General features: G+C 38.7%; 1 protein-coding gene across 1 annotated transcript; it reads right to left on the bottom strand.

Moving 5' to 3' along the window:
* Positions 1–669: 669 nt before the first annotated feature.
* On the bottom strand, positions 670–20,881 carry naa25 (N-alpha-acetyltransferase 25, NatB auxiliary subunit). The gene is made up of 24 exons (XM_072658212.1): positions 20,811–20,881; positions 15,463–15,548; positions 13,760–13,898; positions 13,356–13,474; positions 13,107–13,181; positions 12,881–12,988; positions 12,712–12,790; positions 12,436–12,547; positions 12,127–12,216; positions 11,123–11,295; positions 10,679–10,791; positions 10,228–10,435; positions 9,714–9,803; positions 9,363–9,543; positions 9,174–9,273; positions 8,929–9,080; positions 6,904–7,029; positions 6,202–6,442; positions 5,531–5,660; positions 5,355–5,420; positions 5,156–5,253; positions 4,313–4,423; positions 4,043–4,189; positions 670–2,699 (listed from the first exon to the last, which is right to left on the bottom strand). Exons 1-24 carry the CDS (start codon positions 20,866–20,868, stop codon positions 2,577–2,579), a joined length of 2,925 nt encoding a protein of 974 aa, XP_072514313.1. The 5' UTR covers positions 20,869–20,881; the 3' UTR covers positions 670–2,576.
* Between the last annotated feature and the right edge of the window lie 1,206 nt (positions 20,882–22,087).

Genomic DNA, 22,087 nt, shown 5'->3' with positions numbered 1-22,087 from the left:
GTACGTACAGACAATACTGTTCCACAGTTAACATGGCGTTTGTAGACTCACTTGGCCAGAGCTTAACTATTGACTATGGACCATCTATCCTGCCCAATTTGCCACATTTTATATCTTTAATTATTTTTTCTTTAAACAAGCATGTCACAGTCGTTGTTAAGGAGTCTAAGGACCATTTTTGTTTCGAGTTTACTACAAAACATTTACAGGCATAATATACTTGTCATAAGACAAACATTCCAGTTTTTCCATGATCTGCCATCACAATGTAACATTTTACATTGTTTTGATTAGATCACTACGTACGAGCGTGTAGGGGAAAATAATATTCATAATAAAAAGGTCATGTTTTAGATAAAATAAAATAAATAAAACAAGTGTCTGTCCCATCATAAAGCAAAACTCTCATTCAACATTAGAGCAGGACATAGAAAATGGACAATGATTTGATGTCATATTACATCATGGGCCAGTTTCCTGAACAGAGATGAACTTTTACAAAATTATTAAAAGCTTTTCCAAAGAAAACCAATTTAGCCTTAATTTCGCACAGACGTCCTATATTCCTAAAATGTTTTTATAAATGTAAAATCCAAAAAGAAAGTGTACATTAAGACAAAAAAAGGTAGACAATAGTAATCCGATATATAAAGCACTGCACACAATTCCTTGTTTTGATACATTTACATTTTATTAAAAAACATCCTTTCACATTCCAGTGTTTTTATTTCATTTTTAATTTTCCTAACAAATGGAGGGGCAGGGAGAAAAAAAAAAGAAAAAAAAAAAAAAAGACTGATTGTCAACCACTGCGCATCTCAAAACGTAGCTCTTCGGTCCAGAAATGTTCTCACTAGAGCCCGGAGAGAGTTTGGAGAGCTCTGAGGGTCGAGCATCAGAACACATGTTCATTCACACAACCAATTCTCTCATTAGGGTTAAAATAAAAGAAATAAAAAATAAAATGGGAAAAATGTATATATTTTGACACCTCTACCCAAACAACAGCTCCAAGCAGAGCAAAGCTGTAGACTGTAGCACACTTGTCCCCCAACACGATAAATATGAAATTCCTAGTTTTAACCTAATGCAGTATGTAAACAGTTGCACGTGTTGTTGCACTCCCCTTATTACACAACAAAACAAGTTAAAAAAAACAAAACAAAAAAAAATCCTCAACTCTACTTAAGCGGCTTGCCTGTTTTATAGTTATGCGAATTTTCCTTTATTTTTGGTACAGATTGATAAAAAAAAAAAAAAATCACAATTTTAGGGACCTCAGTGCAATTTACATTTCTTTTCCAAAACAGAAAAAACGGTAAACAAAGCTGGTCTTTGAAAAAGTGTTTGTCCCCCTTCTAACAGCTGAAATTCAATAGTTGGCCCCCAGCAGAGCAGAACAGGAGCCATTCTTTTCATAAAGCAGATGTTAAATAATGTGTGAGGATCCAACTCCATGCAAAATCACTATTTAAAGATCTCTGTGTCTCTCACACAACAGAGAGTAGCCCCATACTTGCAGCAGTCAGTGCTACTTTGTGTAGACAGTTCCTTCAGTTGGTAAAACAAACCATAGGCAGAAAAGCTACATTATGCAGTACAGATGGCACTGTAAGGAGGTTCTGTAGGGTCCACGCAAATTATGTCAGTGCCCTACGTAAGCTCACCATGTAGCGATCGAGAAAAAACAAACAAAAAGTGGAAAAGAACCATTCTGATTCACTGAAGAAACATTCACTCCCTTCTCTTGCCCAAAGACCGCTGTTGAAGCAGTTTTAAAGCATACACAATTGAGACATACAGACTCTTTCACCACATGCTACAATGCCAATATACCTCATTAGGACTCTAAAAAAAAAAAAAAAAATCAAAAAAGCAAAACAAAAAAGCGCTTTGCGGCTCCACGACTGCTCCAGAAGCAGCGCAGAACTTCTGAATTGCACTGAGAACAGCTACATTAAAGCCTTGTGTTTTTGGTGTACAAGGCTCTGCAACTAAAAGCTGTGATGAGCAGTGTCACACACAAATGGGCGACGCTTCGGAGTGTGGGAGCGGCAGCGTCGTTTCATTAGGAGCAGCTGAGAGGGGTAGAGGAGCAACTACAGCTAGGTAGTAATAGTGAGACAACAACGTCAGACAGTGACAGAAAGGACAAATCAATTCACTTAATTCTGGCAAAGGAGTTAGGTTGGATATTCTTGGATCTTCACACTATGTACAATAATTTATAGAGCAGTTCTTCTAAAATTGCTTATTTGTTTGCCTATCTATTTCATGAGGAATATGAGGAACCTTTGTATTCACTTGATCGGTGGCTCAGAGCACCGTAGATGGTTGTGTTGAAGCAGTTGTAAAGTTGTGCGCGGATGGGAGGGGTAGGTTGGGGTTGATGTTACATATGGAGAAGAGAGCAAAGAGAAAGAAGGAGTTAACAGTCTTGAGGAACAGGAAGTAAATGGGGAGGCAGAGAGAGTGTGAGCGAGTGAGAGAGATGCATTTGTGATGACGTGATGGACTGAGGAGACAGTTGCCGGGATTGTGGTGGTTGTTGAGTGCGTTGATCTGAGGCCAATGATTCAAATCTTCAGAGACTTTAGTGTGTCGACCCTTTTCCTCAACAGATCCCCCACCTCCTGCAGTGACCGCAGGTAGCTGCTCTGCACTTTATCCATTGCAGTCTTTGTGAAGGTCGCCTCTACCTGCTCAAACACACAAATATCACAATACCAAATGACATTAACGGACACCAACATCTTCATAATGACAGGTGATAAATTAAAATGTTGTAAATGGTTAAAAACTAGGAACACCCAAGACCAAAATCAACCTGTGTTTAAATTAGGTTTAATTAGTTTCAATATCCCTCACTTTCTTTTTAGTGCAATAATTAAAAAATCAAAAATGCTAAAAAGAGGACAGCAAGGTTTGACTTGCATTTATTATTATTATTAAGAAATCGAAAATAGAGTGGTTTCTGTAAATTTATACTAAATAAATGATCTATCAAACCAATAACTGAATTTTCTCACACCACCATAGGACATTTTCATTCAAAAAAACTGCTCAACTGGCCAATATGTCAACAGGAACTAAAAGGACATTTAGATCAACGTGAAAGATTGAAAATTGTGGTCAAAAGTACACATTTAGTGACTGATGCTTGTGCAGTAGTGTTGTTATCTAAAGGGGGGGAAAAAGAAGAGCAACTGTGACAAAAAATTTCAATGCAGGATGTCTTCAAGAATTGTTGATCCAGGGGGATGTTCTAGTACACTTGCAGGGCATAAAACTTTCAATAAAAAAGACAAATGCTTGAGAGTAAAGTGGTGTTAAAACCATAGGCACTAATCTATAGATATCCTTGTATCACTTTTGGTAGATACTAACCAAAACACCCTACAAGACCTGTCTGATATTTTGGAGACCCATTTTGTTCTGACCCAGTTGATCAGGGTGTTCTCCACAAGTGGGTGGCTGCATGTGTTGTACACCACAGCTGTGACCATGGTTACCCAGGTTAAAACTAATAAAGAAGTAGGGATCCATTTCAGACACAAACCAAAAAATAATAGTATGGGCTAGCATGCTTGATCTTTGCAGTGAGATGATTCAGTACCACCATTATGAATGGCTTGGGTTCCTTTTAGAGCGAAGGATCACAGCAAATCAATTATTCTGACTGATGACCATTATCATGAAACTCTTATATCTTGATGGAAATGTTCTCTTCCTTTCAGAATAACAATAACAACAATAACAATGTCCACCGCGCATGAGAGGTCAGTGAATGGTTTAACGAATATGACAATATTGTAAAATCATACACTATTGTTTTTTGAAGTCACCAATCTCTGGATAAACAGATTTTTTCACGGATCTTGTACTGACTGGTTACAGAGAGCTCTCAACCACCACCACCACCATCATCAGAATGGTGTAATACCCCATGCCGAGGTTCTAACAACTTACTTAAATACTTTGTTAGTTCAATTTGTCACCTCCTTGTATTTGTCAGAAGACAGAGAAAAATTAAAGCACTCACCTCAGTCTGAGTGACTCCCTCCAGGGAGAGGGTCTCCAGCTTCAAGGCCATAAGGCTGCTCTCCTGACCTTTAATGTACTCCAGGACCTGGCTGAGAAGACTCTGCAGGCTACTTGTGAACTCCTGGAACCCAGACAGCACCACCGGCTGTAGACAGAGACAAGTAGAATCAATTTTAAAAATGAGATCCAGAAATAAAATACTTGGACAACAATTATAAAAGCTAAATAAGACTGAACAGTAAAATGATACAAATAAATAGACTCTTACTGTGACTACACTGGCATCCTTTTTCTTTTTCTTCTTCTTTTGTAAGCTAGACTTTAGCGGCCGGAGCGTGCTTCCACAGTAATTGGACACCCAAAGGACGACACACATTGTCTGTGACAAAATACTGAAGGGTTAGTAACCAATATATAGAATAAAAGTGTAAGAAAATATTGATACACTTGGGTATTGCAATATGTTCTGCAATACTGATTCTCCAAATTTCGGTTCATAATTCACATACAATGATTGGTGGCAGAAGGCAGATCATTGCGCTACATAGAACCATTGTACTCTGTCTTCACTCTGTACCACTGTTCGCATTGCATAAAAATGACTTTTAATGTACCCAATTTCATGCATAAGGTGGTGTTTTTTTTTAATAAGTTCTCAAAATTTAATTATTAAATTCACAGTATCGTAGTATTTCAATACATTGCATCACAGCCCCTGTATTGAAATCTAAATCATATTACCAGGTTCTTGCCAATACACAGCTCTAATAAAGATGAAACAGTATTTACATTTTGTATTATCCAGTATTATCATAGTATTTTAAATGTGTTATAAGTAAAACCCTACAACACACAGCATTTGACCAAGTTTACTATTAAAAACCACATGTTAACAGTAACTATATGTAAAGTATACTGAAAACAACCAAAACTGGCAAGCCACAGATGAAATTGCGTTCTGCTAGGTTTCTGCCAACATTAAATCAAGGCTGCATTTGGGAGACTGTTAAACTGGTATCTGTTTTACTTCTATTTCTGTAATATATTAGGGCTTAAACATCTGAGGAAAGGCATTTATGAAAGTAACACTTTAGTGGTGCAATATACTCACCTCTACAAAGAATACTAGATTTTCTAATAGAGAAGGCTGAGTCTTGCATTGGTTGTCTTTCACTTCCATCAAGTCACCTTTACATTTATTCAGCATATCTGGTGTCATAGGGAAGCAGTGTTTAATTTAGGACACATTAAATATCTATAATAAACTTTTCCTATGCAACAGTTTAAAAAGAGGTATTAGGTACACCCACCTTGAAGTTGTACTGTTAATGATTTGAAGAGGTTTAATATTTGAGATTGAAGCTCTGTTGACTGATCTAAACCAAAGAACAATCTTAATATTAGATTAGCAAGATAGCAGACACTGCTGTCCTGAAAACATGCCATGTTCAGTGGTAAATGTATCCTTATTTCTCTAACAGCATACCCAGTCCAGCTGCCTCCAGCTCATGAAGGTGGATAGGAAGCTGCAGGGCAGAAAACTGGCACTGACAGCTGCCAGTGGCCAGAGCCTGGGCCAGTCGTGTAGAGGGAGGGCCCAAAAATGGGTATTGATGCTGCAAGAGACAAGTGTACACAATATCCAAGTTGAGATTACACATTAATTTCCTTTTTTATGACAAAAACAAATGAGATTTAATTTTGATTTATTTTTATAATATGTAACTGTAATTTATATACTATGTTATGTTACAGTAGCATTATAAAGAAGCTTTTTTGCTCCTGAGCTACCACTACAGCAATTCACGTTTTAAGAACACGCTTACATGCATTTCGTAAAATTCTGAGTGATACAGAACTGTCCCTGAAAAGTGGAAGAAGCATGTGGACTGAGGTGGTAGAGTAACATTACAGGATTATATTCGACAAATACAACTTATGCTTATGAGTAATGCAGCATTACGCAGTTCCTGCACGTGTCGTCCTGCCCGCTTCCAAACGTGCACCCCAAAGTGCACTCAGCAACGTCAGAGACACTACTCTCTCCATTACAGTGAGTGGAGCATCAATGATTTTAGAGCAGTTATTTTAAGACAGAAATGCTCCATAATGCTGCTTTAGATGATTGGTAGATCATGCTTTTATTTGGCTCTTCACCTGTAAGTGTTTTTCAGTAAACTGTGCTGCCTGGCTGAGTGTACTCTCCAGCTGGGAGAGCAAAGGCTGGAAGTTTGATGATTTAGCCGCCACACCATTCTCTGTTTTCTCAGAGTTGCGCACTGACGGTGGGTGAGAGAGTCCAAAGAGACAGCCAACCAGCCTCAGAGTTAGAGAACGGATCTTCAGCCACAATGTCTCTTCTTCTAGAGAGCGCTGTCGGTGTTCCTCATTCAGTTCCCTAGAGAGGGAATGTGTAATATACAACAGAAACAATATTACTATTTCTATCCTTTATATCAGATAAGTCTATAAAAACTTTCCCTGTGTGCCGTTTAACGGAATTTTAAAAAAATAAATGGCCACAGGGATGCAACCACACATGAAATAACTGCCAATGCATTCACTAAGCACTTTATTAGGAAGACCTGTATACATTCAATTATATTCAGTCAATTGTGTAGCCGAAGGCAATCCATAAAATAATAAAAAGGTCACCAGCACAATGTGCCCATTAACAATCAAAATGGGAAAAACGTAATCAGTGATTAAGTGAAAGAATCATGCAAAGGGCGTGACTTATGGTACCAGGTGGTCTTGTTTGAACATGTACATGTGAAACAATACTAGAATGTTTTCTGCACACTATTCTCAGTTTCAAATTGAATGATGATGATCACAAAGCAGTCTTCTATACAGTACCGGTCTTTTGGATTCCAGCTGACAAAGACAGTAAGGTCACGATTGTCCCTTATGTTGTCCCATGGGATGTCATCTTCTTCAGGACAAAGAGACATAGATTTTACACTTTCCTCTAAACTGGACGATCTGAACATAAGAAATAAACAAAATGAGTACAAGCATTGTAGAGAGACACACAAAAAAAATGTGCACCAACCAAATTTTATTTGGGCTTTAGTTACCAACAGTTCTACAATTTTTTTTTTTTTTAACACCCACTTTTTCAGTTTTCATGAACATTGACATTCCCTAATGTTTTCTTGTTTATTTGAGATTTGTTTAACTTACAAACCGGATTCCAAAAAAGTTGGGACACTAAACAAATTGTGAATAAAAACTGAATATAATGCAATAATGTGGAGATGGCAAATGTCAATATTTCTTATTGACATTTTATATTCGTAATAGAACATAGATGACAGATCAAAAGTTTAATCTGAGTAAATGTAAAATTTTAAAGGAGAAATATGTTGATTCAAAATTTCATGGCGTCAACAAATCCCAAAAAGGTTGGGACAAGGCCATTTTTACCACTGTGTGGCATCCCCCCTTCTTCTTACAACACTCAACAGATGTCTGGGTACAGAGGAGACCAGTTTCTCAAGTTTAGAAATAGGAATGCTCTCCCATTCATGTCTAATACAGGCCTCTAACTGTTCAATCGTCTTGGGCCTTCTTTGTCGCACCTTCCTCTTTATGATGCGCTAAATGTTCTCTATAGGTGAAAGATCTGGACTGCAGGCTGGCCATTTCAGTACCCGGATCCTTCTCCTACGTAGCCATGATGTTGTGATTGCTGCAAAATGTGGTCTGGAAATGTTGTTCTAGAACCTGAACATAGTTCTCTGCATTAATGGTGCCTTTCCAGACATGCAAGCAGCCCATGCCACAAGTACTCATGCAACCCCATACCATCAGTGATGCAGGCTTCTGAACGGAGCGTTGATAACTTGGGTTATCCTTGTCCTCTCTGGTCCGGATGACATGGCGTCCCAGTGTTTAATAAAGAACTTCAAATCGTGACTCATCTGACCACAGAATAGTCTTCCATTTTGCCACACTCCATTTTAAAAGACCCCTGGCCCAGTGCAAACGTCAAAGCTTGTGGAGCTTGCTTAGAAATGGCTTCTTCTTTGCACTGTAGAGTTTCAGCTGGCAACGGTGGATGGCACTGTGGATTGAAGTTTTACGGCCTTGACCCTTACGCACAGCGATTGTTCCAGATTCTCTGAATCTTTTGATGATGTTAAGCACGGTTGATGATGATAACTTAAAAGTTTTTGCTATTTTACGCTGGGTAACACCATTCTGGTATTGCTGCACTATCTTTCTGTGCAACAATGGTGGAATTGGTGATCCTCTTACCATCTTGGCTTCATAGAGACACTGACACTCTGAGAAGCTCTTTTTATACCCAGTCATGTTGTCAATTGACCTAATTAGTGTTAATTGGTCTTCCAGCTGTTTGTTATATGCTCAATTTCCTTTTTCCAGCCACTTATTGCTACTTGTCCCAACTCCTTTGGGATTTGTTGACGCCATGAAATTTTGAATCAACATATTTCTCCTTTAAAATGTTACATTTACTCAGATTAAACTTTTGATCTGTCATCTGTTCTATTACGAATAAAATATTGACATTTGCCATCTCCACATCATTGCATTCATTTTTTATTCACAATTTGTTTAGTGTCCCAACTTTTTTGGAATCCGGTTTGTACAAAGACAATGGGATCAATGATTGTAAAAGCAGAGCTGTGAACAAGTCGGTGGTTAAAAACATTAATTTGACTTTTAGAACTCAACAATTTAAAGAAAATATTGGTGAATAAGGCTTAATGTTTGTTCAAGATGTTTTTTCAGAAAAAAACACAAAACAAAACACGAGACACTGGACCAGAACTGCATCATTTTCTATACAGGAACAGGCACATGGATAAACTAGAACACTGCAAAAAAATAAAAATAAATAAGAAGAAGACTCACATGTCTGCTTCCAGATAGAGGTCCAGCAACATCCTCTCAGTTCGCACCTGGGCAAAGTGCAACGAGTTGTTCAGGCGGTTCCTAAAGGCAATAAACTCTGGGATCTTCTCAAATGCACCATACTTATATGCCTGAATGATGTATTCTGAGGTCTGTAATTGGAGTGAGAAAGCTAGCTATTAGAAAACAGGAAATGACAGTAGCATGTAAAGATATTAACACTTTCTCAACAAAACCCAGCTTACATCTTTCTGGTTTGAATGAAAAAACCTGAGAGAGAAGTTACAGGACTGGGAAGCAGCAGCAAACTGGCCCAAGGACTCTGCATAGCGAGTCAATAAGTATCTGTAAATCGACAAAGACAATAAAAGCAACTTGAACATGCTGAAGCATTTCAGTTGTGATCCACAGTAGGAATAGAGCAGGACATTTACCCTATGGTATCATGTTGAACGTGTTTGGCGTCCAGACTGGAGTAAAGGTCTACCACAGGCTCGAAGGCGCCCAGGCGGCAGAATAGAAGCAGCAGTAGCAACTTGAACTGAGCATTGGAGGGGCTGTGGGACAGGCCTTCCTCCAGGAGTCCTAAACACTGCCACAACATGTGCTCTTTACCTGTATTACACAACCGGAAAAAGATAAAACAGAAAAAGAAAACTTATTTTGATACACTGTTTAATTCTCTAGTTTAATCTTATAGTTCAAGTTAAAAGTAACTGGATCCAGCTTCCTGAAAACATTGCAGTGTTAAGACTATGATCTGCTGAAAGAAGAACAAAGCTCACCGGTCTCCATCCACAGGTCTATGTAGACATGAGCAGCCATAAGGCAGTACATATCAGAGTGTTGCAGTTCTGTCTTTAGACAGGACTTGCCTGTGGATGGCAGGGGGGGGGGGGGGGGGGGGCAGAACGTGCAATAAATCAATTAATAAATAAGAAGAAAATGAAAAAACAAAAATTTTATGGCAGCAAGTAATGTATCCCTTTTCAGTTTCAAATATTAGTCCACTTTGCCAGCAAACAAACAGTATTATAGATAAAGCTAGCAAAAAGCTACTTGGCTTTGTCATTCTTTAGTCTTATTCACATTTATTTCAACAAGCATCAATAAATTTGCCCTCAGACTAACTAAAAAAATATATAACATATGGGGTAATATAACATCTAAACATCAAGGTCAAACTGTTCATCTAATTACTAAACATGCATATAAAGATACAGAAGGAAAATCAGCAGTGTCTTTTTTTTTGTTGTTACTAACGTTGTAACGTTAGTACAAACGTTAGTAACAAATTACCGAATTGCAAGCCATGGTGGTAGTGAATCTTAAGTTCCCGGATGAGGGCCAGCTTGCCATCAGTATCCAGTGCATGGTGCAATCCAAGGCAGCGGCCAAGCTGTGCCACACAGAGGTGTCTCTGCAAAGCACGAGTGTCCCCTGGTAAGGCAACATCATCCTCGCCTGCTGTCCCAAGAGGAACTGCCTCCATCAGCCTGTTAATGAACTAAGATGCACAGAGCACAAGTTAAAAAAGTAACTCCTGAGGGGCTCGTTTACTGCTTCAAGCACCCTTGTCAGCTCTAAGGGACCTTCCAGAGCTGTAAATAACATTTTACACTTGTTTACTGGTAATGCATGGTAGCTTAGCAACATACCAAAAGTATGTAATAAACAAATCTAATGCAAGAGTGACCTGCTATCAGAACCAGAACACTCTAAACAGCAATTTCTAAGCAGTTGTGGTTACCTGGACATTTTGGTCCGGTATGAGGAGGTCTAGAAAGACCTTCAAGTCTGTGATGCAACATGGCTTGTCTCCAAACTTCACAAAGTATTGGAACATCAGCTCAAGAGGCTCACCTACCAAGTGCACAATGAAGAATCAGAAACCAACTACTTAGGAGTGTAAAAAACAAACTGATGCTTTGTGTATTAACACATTAACAAAATGAATAGTGAATGTAAAAAATACATAAAAACATAAAAATAAAGAAATAAATCAAAACACATGGTGAATATTTTTTGTCTACATATCAGTGTAAATAGTTCAGCAATTCAGATTCATCAACTCAAAAGAGTATTTGTGTATTTTTTAAATAAATGATCTCATATCAAACAATCAAAGCGTGATGAGAAACACTCACTACACTTTAACAACTACAAACCAACATCTGCAGTACTCCTTACTTACCTAGCTGTTGTTCTTTAGGGCAACTCCTTTGTCGGAGGCGTCGGATAAGCTCCAGACGAGCCAAGTATGGCCCCCTCAATGGCCGCGACTCCTTAGTCTCCTCTGCTGCCAGCCTGTCCTCCACAAAGCTAATGGCCTGGGACACAGAACAGTGCACCTCGCCCTCCGGACAGCTACAGCACAGGAAGGAGTACAGAACAAGTTATTTCATTATATAAATGTCATCTCAATCACTGACCAACTGATAAAACAGTTAAGAACAATTGTTGGGTCAAATATTCAGTTTAGAGCTTTTCACGACCTGACCCTAGTGTCAACTGTGTTATGTGCATGTGGTAAAAAAAAAAAAAAAAAAAAAAAAGCAAAGCACAATTTGTTTGTTTTTAGTTTTCTCCACTGTTGGAAGTGTAGCTGCTCTGTACACTGTAAATAATGAATGAATGGACAAACAGAAATGCTCCAAATTACTTATAATAATAAGAATAATTTCTTATTTTAACCATAACTTCCATTCAAAGTTAAGAACATCTTTGCCTTCTCCTGTAGTCACTATTTTGGAGACACGTCACCAAACGACACTAATTTGTCAACCAAATATTAATATTAATATTAATATTAATTAATACTCTTTAAATGAATAATGTGTCAATCATGTGTCAATCATGTAACTAATAAAAAAAACTAAACAAAAAAATTACCACAGAAAAACAAGCATAATCTGAGCAAGTGGAACATTTAAAAAAAAATAAATAATAAAATAAAATAAAATAAAAAAGCTGTGCGTTTTCACAATGTACACGTCCACTGCAATTCGAAACCTGTCTGAGTTTTGTTAGTTTTATGTGAGTTCATAGCCTGCATTTTTGTTTTACAACTAATACCATTAAAGACATCTGTACCACATTTTTTTATCTGTGAGCTGTACATGCCATGGATGGACTAACAACCAGTTATTACTGTCACCACAAACAAGCTTTCATATAAATGAAAATGAGGATACTTACTGGGCTCCTTCCTCTGGTGGTGTCCAGCTCTGGTCAATAAGGTGGAACAACGAATCAAAATAAGATAAGTAGAACTGCCAGTCATCAGGGCTGGAGAGATGGGAAGAATGAAAAGGTCACTAGTCAAGACCTAATTTGAGTACTCCTAAGATGCCCAAACCAAAATCTAAGCTTAATTATTATTATTAATTAAGTTTAATTATTATTATTATTAAGATAAGCAGGGCCACATCCCCAATGCTGAGGAACTATCCAAAAACAATCCACCACCCATTCTAGAAAAACTGTGATGCAGGTGGCCAGGCTTACTTTTTGAGGAGCAGCTTGCACGACAGGGCATTGCACTCAGGCCAGCGCTTCAGCTGGCTGTAAAGCAGCATGCACTTGTTTTCCCGGCTCTGCAGCTCACTTGTGAGCTTCTCTGAAGACCACACACACACACACACACAAAACACTTTCACCCTGGGATTGATTGAGGCCATAAAACATGTTCTCAATTTAATACCAATCTGCAAAAACAGTCAATCAATATATTGACCGTATATTTTGGACAGTTAAAAGAAACATGGGAGCAGTTCTCCTTACCTCCAAGCTGCCCCCGCACCACCTCTAATGCCTCAACATATTTCCCAAGGCGCTCCAAGATCATGAAATACAACTGCACCTGAAACAAATCATTACAGCCCCAAATTATTCCGCAGCACTGTAAGGAAGATGGGAACAAGCTCAGCTAAAGCAGAATTAACATTCTTACTTCAGCTTCAGCCTCAATCTTCTCCTCTTTCACCATCTTCTCCACCATGCGCTCAGCAAGAGGCAGGAACATGGTTTGAGAGAGCTTCTCATCTTGTGCTGAGACGGCCTGAACATTACACAACATTAAAACTCAGGACTTTCTCTACTATATGTAGCTAATCCGCTGCTGACGTCAGGAGTTCGGGAATTTGCGCTATCATGCTTAAAGACGTAAATGCACATACCTGCATCACTAAGCTCATAACAGACCAAAAGTAATAAGGATTTTTGGGAACAATCTTATAAAGGGCCATTCCAGCCTGTTTCAGAGAGAAACACAGAGACAAAGAAAGACAGAAAGACATTAGAAAATATTCTATGCTAGAATATATTAATAAACAATTTATGTTAAAAAAAATAATAAAAATAAAAAAACGAAACAGAGACGTTTTTAACCAACAAGCACAGCTTTAGGCAATAGGACAGAGCTGCACCTGTTGCATCTTCTTGTACTCCCCGATACGTGCATAAGCCATGAAGAGGTGGGAGTGGTACTCTTCACTGGTAGGAACTTTCCGAACTGCTGCTTCATACAGCTTGGTCACCAGCTCCGCTACAGACAAAGAGCACAGACTTGTGTGTCAAATATAAGAGACGCTACATTAAGCCCAGCTTTTATAAAGATGGGACCCATTCTCCTTGCAAGTTGAACAAACCAAAAATAAGTAAACTGTCAATTTTGCCAGTGGATTTAAGAACCATCTTCCTTAAGAATCGTTGGTGAATAAGGCCCAACCATAATATGGTGTGTTAAATGAATCAAAGTTATGCAGAAATTGTACCAATGTGCATGATCTTTTTGTATCATGCACACACTTGATTTTACTGTAACACTTACGTCTGTGCATCTCTCTGTAAAGAATGGTAAGTGCCTGGAGGGAGTTGTCATCGGTGGGCTCCAAGCTGGCCACCTCTTGGGCTAGAGTAAAGGCTTCATCTTGCTTGCCTGTGCGTTGCAGACCAATGGCCTTGAGGACCTACGACATGAGAGAATGAAAAAGCAATTTAATTATTCAATATCTCAAGCTTTTAATACCATGTAGCTAATAAATACTGTCAATATCAACTAGATCATTTGATTGCTGTGGTTGTATTTAAACATCGAGACTTACTGATCTTACTGAGCACACCCAAAAATTATGAGCACAAACCAATGACTGTAGAAAAACACGGACGATGCAGTTCTACTGCCTTCCGTTCTACACAAATGAAGCACAAATTCACATCTACTGATTTGGTTAGATGGGTATCCTTCTCTCCGAGCATGCATCTCAGATGCCCATTGAGATTACAGCTAGAGGTGTGCGATATTGAGAAAAAATGTACATAAATTGTAATTTAATATGAATGTACTATATTTATTACATTATATTTATAGTTCATGTTATTTATTGTCATTTACAAAGGTTTTACATTTAATTATTTTACTTTGTGTATGTTTAAACATCTTATTTAGAATCTATTGCACTTAAACTGCAAATTAATTGACTAACAATCTCACTGTTCATCCTGCAAGTCATAATGTCATTATAATGTCTTGACCACAAAAATCACAGATCAATTTAACAATTAAGACAAACTACTCAGTAATGTACTACTAATCAGAATGATTGTGTATGCGTGCAAGATCCTCAATTAATTTGCCAATTTTAAAGAAAAAAAAAAAAATCTTTCTAGACAAAAATAAATGTTTCTTTTCAATATTGCGGCCACATGCATTAACAAAACTGTTCTTAAAACTGTTAAAAATTTTATAAACATTAATATATGCTCATCATGATCGCTATTGGGTCTCTATATTCCAGTAATGTAGTACAGTGGTACAGATTAATCAGATCAACAAGAAGATGATCATGATCAATCAGATAAATATGGTCACATTCTCAAAGTGTTTTTATTGCTTCCGTCCAGAGTGTAAATAGTTCCAGCACACTGCCTAGTCTACTTGTTGGGTCAATGAGAATAGAGTAAAAAGTCATGAAATGGCAGAAATTTGCAGGAAGACAAACACTATGTTAAACATACAGCCAGAAAACCAACAAACAAACAAACAGAAAAAAACTCAAATGGACTTGAAGGGAGCAGGATTGGAGATTATTTCTAATTGTGACGAACGTAAGCTTCTAAGATCAAGTTTAACCCTGCTGCTCAGCACAAGAGTCAGCACTTACCATTGGAAATTAAAAGTAAAACATCAAGCTTTTGAAATGGATTCTGATCTCAACCATATTGAAAATATGAACTGTGCTTAAAAGACAGGTCTGCGTCTGAAAACTAACTATTTTAATTTAGCTGTAAACAAGAATAGCCAAATATCCAAACAGAATTTTGCCAGAAGCTTAGTGATGGCAAACAAAAGTGTTTGGTTAGGCTGCAACTTGGTACAGTACAATTAATCATATTGTAGGTGTGTTGTATGGACATTTCTGTTCCAGTGTGTGCCATGTGTGTTGGTCAATCCAATGTGCACTGCCAAACATATAAATTCGAGTTTTGGCCAGAGCCTAGTGTCCTGGCCAGAGTTCTTAGAAAGCAACCCACCTTAGCACAGTGAAGATCCCGGTGCTTCTTGAGCAGCTTATCAGCCTGCTGGATTGCCATCTTGTTATTGCCATTGTCAAGGTAATCTAGGAGAGAACATAGAAAGATAATCATTTTTTTTTCGCACAAACCATGTAAAGACCACTAGTTTTTTAACAATAGCTACACATTCACAAGTCAGCATTACACATATTGATATATTGCCATATATCATTTCAACAATCTGCTCTCATTTTGTCTCTTCTGCTTTGTCTAGGCTGTTTAGATTAATCTCATTAAACCATGGTATTTTGGTTGATGAGCAAAATCTGATTTGTAAGACCAGTTTAACCAGGCAAGCATATCTAACTGATATCCCTGACATCCCACTGAAACAGACAAACCAAACAGTGCCTTAAAGCAGTATGTAGCATTTCCCCTTAAAATATCACCTTCACCTTACGCAGTGTTACATAGTTCTCACAGGTGTTGTCCTGCCCATTTCACCAGAGCTACATAATGAAGTAGCCACTTGACTAATAATAAATTGAAATTGCAGAAATCAATGGTGTGGCTGTGTTCTCTACAGAAATACAAATATTTAAACCTCATATTTAGGCTAAAATATTTTAGCTAATAATTTGGCTCAAACAAAGTAACTGTAGAATATTGTGCTAAATAGACTCCTATGACAACAGGACTACCTCCACCATTCTCATCCTGAAAGGCTTAAGCTGATAGAATGCACAAGACCATTCCTCATGACAGCTGGTTGCCAAAATTAACTAGACCAGACAGAGGACAAAAACAAATTTACTGAAGTATTTTCTCTCAACATATTAGAGTGAAACCCAATGGATTGACAAGCTGGAATAACTCTTCATCAGCGCTGAAAAGTATTCGGTTAGCATTGGGTTAATGCTAAAAAGATAATTACAGACAGCAATGTTAAATAGACATGAACAACAAAACAAGTATCCACTGATAACAGATGTTTTCAGCTGTGAAACCCTAATATAACTGTTGCTAAAGACACCTGTTGCTAACTGGCATATTATCTCTAGACCAGACTAGTTTACTATATTTAGACCGTTTTGGGGCAAAACTGGCTATCCAAGTGTTTATGAAGTAGTAAAACAGCATTTTATCAGAGAGCATGTGTGAAGATATCCACTGTATTTACAGAAGATTGTTATAGTATAATACAACAGTTCAGTACTGCACCTTTCAATATTTTATTTAAATAAGCTAGTTTCAGCTAGACATTCCTGAAAAAAGTGACAACACTAATCAGATTTGAATATTCAAATCCATTATATTTTAACTACAAAAAGATGAGATGTTTAGGTGATGATTTTTTATTGCGTGCTACAACATTGTTTGGTATTCAACACTGAGACTTGGTACAAAATTCAGGACAATAAATATTAGGCCTATTTATTAATTTTCAAAAATTACATAAATGACAACCAGCCACCTGTCTTAGTCTCACAGATGTAGTCATTTATGCTTAGTCTTCCTGGAGCCTAAAGCTGTTCCTGATTTATACTTCTCATGCCTTGGCCTTCAGCACCTCCACTAAGCCCTCAATGACCCATGCCTTGGGTATGCATTACAACCAGGGGTAAATTTGGGATTTAGTTGATGGGAGAGTCCAACTACTTCCATGGGTGCCAAGAATATGGAGATAATATCGTTCTACTTATGTCAGCATGCATGTCATAGAAATGTGATTCAAAATAGCAAACAGCATATGTTATGAAAAGCTATATGCGCATGTTTGGCTAACATTTATCTTTACCAAAAAGGTGACCCAAGGGGCTGAGAGAACAGTGACTACATACTTATATGTAGATATGCATATCTCCACAGTCCAGAGCACCTCTCAAGCAACACCAAATTGTGTGTCAAGTGAAGAAATATCTGCTGCTCTAACTCATTGATAAAGCAACATCTACAACTGTTTCTTTTCCCGTGATGCACCCAATCACTTTCAGAATGCTTTTTTTGACCAAACAAACTCTGGATCTTAAACTAATTCCATTCAGGATTCTTAGAACCTTCGCCCTATCAAGTGAACACAGGCTTGTCTATGCACCACTTTTGATCAGAATTAAGGGTGCGTCATTAGACCACTGTACACTCTTAGAGAGTGTAGCTATTGTTGCCTCCTCCTGCTTCTACAACATGACATGTCATGTCCATGGATGTTTTAATAGTTTGTGCAGAAAAACCTAGTACTCTTCAGTGCCAGCTGGGAACTTAGTTATGGATACCAGAACATATTTATTTTTGTGAAAATGTGCCAAACAGTTCAAAACAGGTCTGAGAAATGGAACCCCTTCCACCTTGGTCCAAAGGAACAACTAGTAAGTAACTGTTCTGAGTATTCTGACATTCTGTGTATTTTATCATATATGACCAACTCACATTTGTACAACTTGTAAAAGTAACGTACCATGTGGGGGAAGCAGAGTTAAAACTTAACACCACTAACAGGATACCCCTCTCAAGAGTCCATCACCCAACCCAGTGAATATCAGAAAACAGCAGAACTAGCAAACACCACCACGTTATTACACCAATTTGATTTTTATAGATTTTGAAACAATTTAAAATGATCATAAAAATACTAAAAACCCAGACATCCTAAAGGTAAGAAAAGTGGGCTTGGGACTGGAAGATTGCTGGTATGATCCCCTGGACTCGCAGGAAGTAGGAGGCAAGGGTGAGTGAAGGAACAGTGTTCACAAGTCACAAGTTCAATCTCCAGTGATGCTTTTGTTATCCGTAGCTGGGAGTCCTAAAGAGCGTAACTGGCCACAGTCTCTCTCGGTGAGTAGACTGGACCTCCCCTAATCATACAGCACAGTGCTAGCCAGCACAGGCATCTGTCAGCTGATGCAACATGCAGTTGGAGTCGTCCTCCAAGTGCACACTGCTGTCCAATGATGCTGCATTAGCTTGAAACAATGTGGTACAGCTTTACATGACCTGAAGGTAGCATGTGGTAGTTTTTACTCTCCTAGACTAACTGCATTGTGGGATGGGGTGGCCTAGCTAGTTCTTTGCCATCAAGGGCATTTTCACACCTGAAAGTCTGTCACAAGGTCTGAACCAAGATTCATCTGTTTTTTCTATTGTACACATCTGTTCCGGTCCGGTAATGCAAATGCACTGCAGAATGTTGTATGAAATACCTACGTAGGCTGCGTCTCAGACGGAGACCAAATTTTGGTCTGGACCATCCTCTGAGGTTTCCTTCACACCTGCTATTTTGGTTCGGACCAAACTGAAAAGTCCTAAGGAATGGATCAAATAAAGTAGGTGTAATAGAGTCCTGAAAGTGCATACTGCTGCAGTATTTACCAACTTGCTCTATCTTGCCCAGAGCTGCCATAAGAAATTTTAGACCTCTGAATGAAGTCCATCTCAATTCTCCCTGCTTAGAAAATTGGTCCATCAAGCTAACCAAGACGATGCACCTATGTCTTGTCATGCATGCCAGTGGAAGCAGGCCTCAAGCTGTTATGGGTACAGGTCACTTTTAAAGTAGCACTTTTCATTTATTACAGGAATTAGATTGTAGTATTACATTTTTCTCCCCGACACATGACAGCAGCACAGTCTTCCCCAAGCTCACAATCTCCTGAGTACCACACAGCTTTGTCACTCCAAAACCACAGGGGAAGAGCCACCCAAACCTCTCCGCTCCCCCTTAAACTGCAATGGTATTACTGCTGTTACAATGCATAGTCATACGATACAGAATTACACAAAATCCTGTTCCAGCATATATTTGTTACATCTGCCATTGGTTTGGTGTTTGGTTATCTAATGTGCACCACATTTATTTTTAAAATCAATGATATTTACAGTGAAACTTTGCTAGTAGAAGGAACTGTAGTTAATATGTGAAGTACATGGTTAACTTTCAATATTTTATCATATGGTTTAGGAATTCTTCTACATCCACGCTCATAAGGAATAGAAAGAGACCACAATACTGGCAATTTGAGGTAAGCCTTTACTTGACCTACTCTGGTCAACATCAAAAGCAATCAGGACAAGGACAGTTTAATGCTTTAAATGTATAGTAATAAGGATTAAATCTTGAAACCTATGTCTTCTACAGTCATAACGTCACTTCAATTCCACCCAACATCTGATTTCTAACTAGAAGTCTGAACCTAAACATTTAAAGAAACAGAGAGCGGGTTTGACACCAAGCTGAAAGACAACATTGAGATGTCAAAGCCTTTTCTCACATGTACACCAGAATTCCCAGCGCAGGACAGCAAATACGGTTACACTGTTTTACTATGGGACAACCTATTGTATTGGTGTCCTGTACATTGTCCCAACACTGAAATGTTACAATGTAAATCCTCAGAAAGTTGTGAAAACCTGCCAAGGAGGTTGTCACGATGAGGTGACAAGGTGAAAAAGTATGGTGCTCATGTGAAAGAGATAATTACCCCAGCACACCATGCAAGCGCAAGCTCTTCCAGTAGGGATTATGTTGTGTATGGAACTCCACAGATAATCTGCCAAATTGCCAATAGATAGTCCTACGGCACCAAACGGCAACGTGAACAGCACCACCTTTTGACAACGATGTTAGCTAAAACAAAAAGTAGACAACGTGTGTTTGCTGGGTGTCAGGGTCATTTAGCAAGCTTGCCGGAAAACAGATAAGGGAAACGACTTCTCAATGGCAACTAAATTGGCCTCGACTCTCAATTAAACCGACTAAACTCCCAGCGTGTTAAAGCTCACAGCTAACTCTGTGAGATTACGAAGAGGTGCCAACCAGATTTCTCTGACAGGAGCAAGGCACTACTATTTTACTGCACTTCAGTCAAATTGTGTTTGTCTTATCGAATGGCCAACATTCGGCTGTTGAATGAACTAAACACGCAGAATTCAGAGTATACAACTGTACCTAAACGCAGAGAGCCCTGTCCTGTAGCTGCAAGGAGGCTAGCCAGTTAGCCAGCTTGCTAATTTGACACTGAACAGTCAAGTGACTAGCCCTGAGCTACAGCTGTATTTGGAGCCGTTTCTACGGTTTTGACATTGAAATGCATGAACACAAAAACATACATAGGGGTATAACCAGTATAAGCGGTGGAAATGCGGGTTCACTTGGTATAAAAGCGGAAAAGCCGCGAGGACAGCGGCCGCTCGGGCACACCGAGACTCTCGAACGCAGGCTAACCGAGTCCGCGGCCGAAGCTCGCGGGCCTCGCCGGCGGCAAACTGCCCTCTCACCCTCCCTCAGACTAATGGCATTTTCCACTGCTCTAACCACACAAGCATAACATATGAAGTGGGACGCGCTGCACGAACAGCCGTCGGTTCGGTACCGTAAATGGGTCTTAGTCTTCTGTCGTTAGGGTCTTGCACATGGCCCCTCGCCGCCATGTTGGAGGTTACCGGGATTAATTGCGGAGCATGCGCAAAGAGGAGACAGCGGATCTCTGCGTTTCTGCCAACACAATATTTCTAACAGTCAGAACGCAACACAGTGTGCATGTATATACACACACACACACACACACACACACACACACACACATATACATGCACACTGTGTTGCGTTCTGACTGTTAGAAATATTGTGTTGGCAGAAACGCAGAGATCTGCTCCTCTTTGCGCATGCAAATGTGGTTTATATATATATATATATCACAACGCAATTATGCATATATATATATATATATATGCATGCATAATTGCGTTGTGATAATAATTAAACAAAACAATCATTAATAAAACAAGAACTTTGTTTACATCAATGTAGATTATAATAATTCTTAGGCAAACATGTTTATTAAAATTAGTTTTTATTATTTTATGTTTACAAAAGTCTGCCCTGTGCATGACCGTTTTGGTCTGCCATGAAGTCAGCCTCACTCCACCCACTACCTCAACCAACCAGAGAACAAATTTATTTTTATACCAGATATGGCTGAAATTATTATTGACTTATTTTCCTATTAAACCACTATATTATACAATTAAAATATTTTTGACATACTTTGAATCTGGCAGTTGTCCTTTATACTGTGTACCTGCCATGGGGTAGATATTTTGGCAGCAGGTACACAACTGTCTGTTAAAGTTGATGTGTTGGAAAAATAAACAATGGTCATGTGTAAGAACCTGAGACACTTTACCAACAGTCAAACTGTGTTGGCTAACTGAGTGGGTCAGAACATTTACAAAATGTAAGGCAGGTCATGTGGGGTGTTTCTGGTATGCAGTCATCAGTATCTACCAAAAGTGCTGCAAGGAAACTGGTAAACCAGGGACACAGTCATGGCCCATTGGTGCCCATGAAAGCACCACCTCACAAATTACAGGACCTCACAGGATGCTGCTAACATACCAGATACCACAGAACACCTTCAAAGTTCTTGTGGAGTCCATAACTTCATGTGCCAGAGCAGTTTTGCTGGGAGAAGGACCTGTTACTCAATGAAAGTAAAGCTGTGTCTGGACTGGAAATCTTTTGGGTAATTTTAATCCTAAACCTTCCAATGTTGTATTGGCTAATTATTTCTTTTGGACTTAAAGTCAAGGCAAGAACTTTCTTAAAAAAAATAAAATAAAAAAAGTTCAAGAGCATTCACAAGTCATA

Source organism: Salminus brasiliensis, chromosome 16 (assembly GCF_030463535.1).
Source record: "Salminus brasiliensis chromosome 16, fSalBra1.hap2, whole genome shotgun sequence".
NCBI classification, from domain to species: domain Eukaryota; kingdom Metazoa; phylum Chordata; class Actinopteri; order Characiformes; family Bryconidae; genus Salminus; species Salminus brasiliensis.
Note: the sequence above shows the minus strand (reverse complement) of the source record. Positions and strands in the feature narration are given on the sequence as shown.

What these genes read in the sequence shown, in the direction of transcription:
- naa25 (XM_072658212.1), bottom strand. Translation starts at nt 20,868, where the DNA reads ATGGCGGCGAGGGGCCATGTGCAAGACCCTAACGACAGAAGACTAAGA. An exon ending in AGTACAAGAAGATGCAACAG is followed by an intron (nt 13,182 to 13,355) that starts GTGCAGCTCTGT and finishes TCTCTGAAACAG; the next exon opens with GCTGGAATGGCCCTTTATAA. An exon ending in CCACCAGAGGAAGGAGCCCA is followed by an intron (nt 11,296 to 12,126) that starts GTAAGTATCCTC and finishes CCTGTGCTGTAG; the next exon opens with CTGTCCGGAGGGCGAGGTGC.